The sequence below is a fragment of the Trypanosoma theileri genome (genome assembly GCF_002087225.1).
Source record: "Trypanosoma theileri isolate Edinburgh chromosome Unknown TM35_Tth_4_V1, whole genome shotgun sequence".
Classification (NCBI taxonomy): Eukaryota; Euglenozoa; class Kinetoplastea; order Trypanosomatida; family Trypanosomatidae; genus Trypanosoma; species Trypanosoma theileri.
The window spans coordinates 570675-577340 of record NW_021639846.1 but is presented as its reverse complement, the minus strand read 5'-3'; the positions used below and the strand labels follow the sequence as shown (position 1 = coordinate 577340).

Below are 6666 nucleotides of genomic sequence, written 5' to 3'. Positions count from 1 at the left end.
TGAGACGTAATAAAGAATAACGAAAAAAAAAAAACACACACAAACTAATACACAAGGAGAAAAAAAAAAAAAAAAAACAAGGACAATGAAAAAGTTGATGGTGATGGAGCAAGGGAAACAATATTGGATATTGGTGTTGTAAATGAATAACAACAGCAACAACAACAACAAGAGAAAGGGATAATGTAAAATAATAAATACGCGATAATCACGAGCTTAATAGAAAACAGTGAGTGCGCATAGGGTCATATGAAAATAAGGACAGATATGCGCACATTCCATAACACACGACTTCCATTACTTGCTGCTTGCTGCTGCTAGCACTTCTCGTAGAATCATTACATATGCTATGTTCACCCCTTCCACTCTCTTCATCTGATTCTCTTTTGCAAAACTACTACTGCCTCTCTCTCTCTCTCTCTCTCTCTCTCTCTCATTTTTTCTTTTTTTTTTATTTCTCTCACTCTCAGCCTTTCTTCTTTCTCTTTTCGTGTTTCCCCCATTCCAAATTCATTTCACCAATCACACTTCCTTAACTGTTTTATTTTCCTTCATTTACTGAGCCTCACTTGCCATTCGGTCGTATTCAGCCCGTGCAAAGCGATCCCAATCCGTTTTTTCCGGCTTTAACCTTTGCTGATGTTCTGAGAAAGGATCACGATGCTCAAATAACATAAACTTGGGAGCATTAAACACCATATTAAAGAAGTTTGATGGTGTAGGACATGCACGAAGATCACTAAGTGTTATACCAATATCGCCATCTTTCATACGCCAAAATCCAAGCATATCCATCATTTGACACATCATATCAGCGTATGAAAGATCTCCATCCGGACTTTCCACATATTCTAGAAAACGTTGGTTATTTTCCTGATAAAATTCATAAAGTTCATAACCACTAAGAATACCGTCACCATCAACATCAAGGACTCTAAACCAGTAATACACAGCTGGATTACTATTTTTATCTTCTTCAGAAAGACAAAAGTAAACAAAGTCTTCAAAATCAAGTTTTCCTGGTTCACCTGAGGTTAATGGTCGTCCGGCACCCTCTACCACACGTTTTAATACAGACATACAAATAGATCCTTGACCATACTTGCACAAATCATCAAATCCAACAAGTTGATCACGATCTGTATCTAACTCCCAGAATTTACAGTACAATACATAGAAATGTTCATAAGAAAAGTACTGAAGTACCAGATTTACATCTTTTTCATCCACTTCTTGCATTACTTCAGGTAAATCGCTTCGATCAAAGTCAAACCAACTTATACGACCACTTTGTTGTCTTTCTAATGCGTACATAATACGGATAGCCACGGTGCGACAATAATACTCTTGAAATTCTGGTTGTTTAAGAAATTCTAGTCCAGGGTGGGAATCCACTAAATAACGTACGGTATCTTTAAAATCTTGAAGAGTCAAAAACTCAGATTTAGGATCGGTTCTAATCAATTCAAAGAGACGTCGGTTTACTGTAAGATAACCAAAAACATTATAATAAAATTTTGATATCTGGTCATAGGTAAGAGCTACCGATTCGGTAGTACCTGAAGCAAGAGCTATACGACGAAAAAGTGCGTCTTTCATCCATGTTGGTACTCTAAAAACATCTTGGCAAAGTTTTCCAAATTGACCTTTTCGCACAGTTTTAGTTGTGTCCATCGGTAAAGTAGATCCTGACAACACTTTTCGATTAACTGCGGAACCCTTGATAGCAAAGAAATTTTTTAACGCTTCTTCCTCTACTTCTGGTAAAGTTTTTCGTACACCTTTCGTATCTGCTGCACTATAGAAGATTGGAATATCATTAACAGTTGCACGTTTTACATTTTCTGGTGGCATTGAAGCAAAACTACCTGATGAGTGAACAAAACGCTGAGACTGTGTTATACTTCCTCCTAAATTAGATGTATCTAGCGTGTTAAACACTTCTCCTACCACCATAGCAGTATTAATACTTGTGTCAAAATTAGCACCACCGAGGGAGTGCGCCGCCGGGGGTGAAATAGTTCCGCTACTACTACTGCCAACGTGCGGAACAGGGGCCATTGGGTCCACGACAGGTCTTACATGATGCTGTGAGCTCGGTGAGGCAGCGGGACTGGAGCCGCCGGGTGATACTGCGCGGTGTGAGAAGTCCAACTCGTCGACGCCGAAGAAGCGGGCGGCCTGAACGGGGCTCGGGGTGTGAGAGACATCGTCGGGGCCGCGGCGGCGGGGGCGGCCGGGCGGGGAGGGGGGCGGGGAGGCGCTCCGCCCGTGAGGGTCGACGTGGTGGGCGGGGAACGGCTCTCCCGACCGCTGAGCCTGCGATTGCGATTGGGAGGACGGTTGATTGGAAGTGAGGAGACCATCCGCTGGGGCGCCGTTGGTGTGCCGCTGCTTCTGCGCCGCACTCAGTAGTTCCTCTACCGCCTTTTGGATCTCCAACATTCCCCCATCACTGGTCGCCCAGGTGACATATAGCTCAGAAAGAATCACCTTAACAGCCTGCGTGTTGCGCTGTTGGTAACTTAACGACGTCATCACAGAGAACGTCCACAGCAAATGACTACAATATTGTTGTTAACACAAAACGTCACACTCTTGGTTCGTCCAAAAAGCAATCGGTTTAACCAAAACTCTTCAAAACTTGCAGCGTTACTAATACACAGGTAAACACAGAGAAATACACTCACTCACACGCACACACACACACACTCTCTCTCTCTTTCTCTTTTTATTTATTTATTTCTACAGAAATACAACAGATTACGCTTCTCAACCTATCTTTTCGTTCTTGTTTTTCTTCTTTGATTACGTTGAATTTGTCTTGTTTTTTTTTTTTTTTTGCTTTTTTAACTCCACTCAGACGGTTTATCTGACTCTCTAAACTATTGCTGTTCCTTCTTTCGTCTTTTTTTTTTTTCGTTTTGAAATTTGCGTCGTCGTTTATATTTTACCTCCACTCAGAAGCAAATACCCACCAACAATCCCGAAAAAGGGAGGGAAGAAAGGAAACAGAAAACCAAGCCAATGAGGGGAAAAAGAAAAATAAAATAAAATAAAAGCGGATAATAAAGGAAAGCTATGAAAAGAAAAAAATTTCTTGAGACAGAAATACCTGAGTAAAACAGAAGATAATTCTGTACCCGTACCTCTGAACTGATTTAATTCTTTTCCTGTCGCTTTCCTTCCCCCACTTTATTTTTACTTTTTCCCTTTTTTTTTTCGTTCCCTGTTAATAAAACCTTCTTTAGACTCTTAATGCTCCTCTCCCTTACGATTTCTTATGTGTTTTCTCGTGTATATTTCCTTCTCTGAATCTAGATGTGATCGTATGCTCTATACGAAGAAAAGAAAGAAAATAAAAACAAAGAAATGAGGGAAACAAGTACTTATGGTCTCACCCTTGCTGGTGCACGGGAGTATGTGCTGCCGCTACTGCCTTTGCTATGTTATTCAGGCCAACCAACACAAGCGCTTTTGTCTCCTGTCGAAGAGAACCAGCCTCTAGGAGAAAACCCTAATACTCTATCCTTCGCTACGGTAATAAAAGAAAAAAAAAAGAATACAGAAACAGGACGTTTATGTTACCACTCTACAACACAGATAACGCATTCAGCTTATATTTTAGTCTTACAAGTTTCCACAAAGAACATTTCTAGAGATCTGAAAAAAAAAAAAAAAAAAACCACACACACACATATATATATATATAATACCTTTCTTTTTCTAATCCATTTGTTTACATCACAATTTCTTCCTTCATATATCTTGCATACACCGTCACAGCATCAGACTCAATGGGAAGTGAAAGATACACAAATTCAACTTTTTTTTTCTTTCTTTTGCTTTACCTTTCACGCTATTGTACAGCTACTGCAGCCTCAACATTACCTTCCTCAGCTGCTCTAGTCTCATTTTCGGCCGCTGCTTCCTTTGCATCTACCTCAGCTTGTTGTGCTGCTATCTTTGCAATTAAGAGGGCCTTCTCCACGTTGTCACCAGAAAAGGCATGAATTTTCTTCCCATATGAGTAGGCGAAGAAAAACGGGACTGACACTACCTCGAGAGATCGACACAGCTCCGCTGATTCTTCACCAGCGGTGATTACCACTATATTTTGAGTCGCTAACAAAGGTGGCCGTTCAGCGTTAAGCTTTTCCAAGAAGGGCATAACAGTACGTGAGCATCGATTACAAAATGGTGTTACAACGGCAACCAAACAGCTTCCGCGGAACTGCAACACCAAACTCTCAAACTCATCTTTTTTAGTTGCATAAAGAATAACAGGCGGCGGTGGTGGTGTGGCTTTTTTTTTAGATGATGAGCGCCTCTTCGGTGGCATGCTGAATTCTCGTCCTTTCCGCTCCTTGTACAGAAACAAACAAACGAAAAAAACAAAAAAAACGAAAGAAACGTACAGACACATAAAAAAGAGAAAAACAGAAACAATTTGATATACTGTTCTTGAGAAAGACTCATTAGGGTTAAACAAAACCATTCACGGAAAAATGGCGTAGCGAAAAAAAAAAAAAAAACTGTAAAAAAAATTCACAAATACTGACCCAGAAAAACAGGATTTGAGCAGTTCAGGCAATCAATAATGGAGAACCTGATATTTCTCAATACGCTCAAATATATATATATATAAATATAGATAGATAAATCACAAACAAGCAATAAAAAAAAAAAAAAAAACCAAGGAAAAACAAATCTCTTGTATCCGATTTAACCATATTTCCTTATTTCCCATAATTGATCAAATCACCTAAACACATCCAAAAAAAAAAAAAATTTAAATTTAAATTTGATTTCGCTAACAATATATCTTTTTTCCTTTTCACTCTTTTATTCATACTTATTTTTCTGCTTTGTACTTCATTCTTGAACAGTATTTTATTCTTCAGATTTGTCATTAAATTATTTACTTCATTGATTGCTTCTATGCGTGCATGCATGCACGCGTTAAGAGTTACGTTACTTCAGTGTGTCAAGTGCCTTCTTGAGAGATGCAATCAAGTCCTCCGCATCCTCAATACCACAAGACACCCTCACAAAACCGTCCGTGATGCCAACCTTCAAACGGTCTTCCTTTGTCATGTTTGCGTGTGTCATGACGGATGGACACGTGATAATACTCTCTGTGGCGCCGAGGTTCTCACAGAGGGACCACGGCCGCTGCACAGTGTCCATCAGTCGCCGCCCGGCAGCAGTTCCGCCACGGACCTCAAACCACAACATACCGCCATGGAGATTGCGGGCGTGTTGGCGATCGGCGAGAACTTTCTGTGGAAAGTTTGCGAGACCGGGATACACCACTCGCTCCACTGCGGGATGTGTTGAGAGGAATTCCGCTATCCGCTGAGCATTCTCGCTCTGCCTCGCCACACGTAACGACATGGTCTTCACCGTCTGTAACTGAAGATAAGCCACAAATGGGGACATAGCATTACCAAGAATATTTTGCGTCAATCGCACCTTTTCATCAAGATCTTTTCTCTTCGTAACCAATGCACCACCAACAGTCATATTATGTCCATCCACAAATTTAGTTGTGCTGATAAGTGTCACATCGGCACCATGGTCAAGTGCTGGCATAATAAATGCAGTTGCAAACGTATTATCACACATGTGAATAATACCCTTGCTCTTGCAAAACTTTGACAATTCACCAATGTCAATCAAAGTGAGTGTCGGATTAGCAGGAGACTCAGAAATGACCAACTTCGTGTTAGGTTTAACAGCTGCTTCAACATTCTTCAAATCGCGCATATCAACATAAGTAAATTCCATTCCTAGACGCGAAAAAAACACACGACAGGCACGGTTCGTTCCACCATAGCTGCAGTCCGTAACAATTGCATGATCACCAACACTCATAAACGAAGAAATAGCAGTAGTAGTAGCAGCCATACCTGTACTATACACAGTTGCAAAATCACCATGTTCAATAGAACAAAGCTTCTTTTCCAGGGCAACAACGGTTGGATTTGAAGTACGAGTATAACTATACCCTTTCTCTTGATACTTTTCAATAGATTCCTGTACAAACGTAGTACTCTGATACAATGGAGTCAAAATAGCACCAGTAACAGGATCCGGTTTCACACCACCATGAACGGCAAGAGTATCAAAACCTTGTGCCTGGTCAATCCATGAGCCAGAACCCTCTGTAAAATCAGAAATTAAATGCTGATGTGCAGACATAATACAAAAAAAAACAAAAACTTAAACTTGATTGGTAACTACGACAATAAAAACAAAAACAAGAAGAAACAAAACAAAAATAAAAATAAAACAAAAAAAATATACATGTTCATCTGCGTGTGTCAGTTCAAACTGTGCTTTATGTCCTTGTTTTAGCATCAGATGGGAGAGGGGCGCGGTGTGCGTGCGTGAATGTTAAGAGGGGGTATGTATAGATGTAGCAGACGCTTCTCAGAGTGGTGCATGATGTTGTCTCAATCAGTGACTCTTGATATTACTTTACCTGAATATCGTGTTTTGTACATCATTGGCGTCGCACAGGGTTGAGTTGGGGGTACTTCACAAAGGACCGTGGGGTGTCGTTGTTTCTCGTGCCTCTTGAACCTGCAGTACTGATGGGATCAACAGCTACTACATTACCTGAAGACACTTCTTTTTGTTCTGCACCTTGACGATGTGAAG

The 6666-nt window shown here is 40.5% G+C and overlaps 4 protein-coding genes across 4 annotated transcripts in view; all 4 read right to left on the bottom strand.

The window, feature by feature from the left end:
- Positions 1-555: 555 nt before the first annotated feature.
- TM35_000043570 (protein phosphatase 2 (formerly 2A), regulatory subunit B) lies at positions 556-2538 on the bottom strand (the record flags this gene model as incomplete). Its single annotated transcript, XM_029022551.1, has 1 exon — positions 556-2538. One exon carries the CDS (start codon positions 2536-2538, stop codon positions 556-558), a length of 1983 nt encoding a protein of 660 aa, XP_028886209.1.
- Positions 2539-3859: 1321 nt separating this feature from the next.
- On the bottom strand, positions 3860-4342 carry TM35_000043560 (uncharacterized protein; the record flags this gene model as incomplete). The annotated part of the gene is made up of 1 exon (XM_029022550.1): positions 3860-4342. One exon carries the CDS (start codon positions 4340-4342, stop codon positions 3860-3862), a length of 483 nt encoding a protein of 160 aa, XP_028886208.1.
- Positions 4343-4974: 632 nt separating this feature from the next.
- Positions 4975-6204, bottom strand: TM35_000043550 (cystathione gamma lyase; the record flags this gene model as incomplete). Its single annotated transcript, XM_029022549.1, has 1 exon — positions 4975-6204. The coding sequence occupies one exon, from the start codon at positions 6202-6204 to the stop codon at positions 4975-4977; it is 1230 nt and encodes a 409-aa protein (XP_028886207.1).
- Positions 6205-6620: 416 nt separating this feature from the next.
- The window catches only part of TM35_000043540 (cystathione gamma lyase), a gene marked incomplete at both ends in the record, with an annotated part of 585 nt that continues 539 nt past the window's right edge, over positions 6621-6666 (bottom strand). Inside the window, one exon of the mRNA XM_029022548.1 lies at positions 6621-6666. This exon is cut by the window's right edge and continues 539 nt beyond it. Coding sequence (XP_028886206.1) covers positions 6621-6666 — 46 coding nt within the window.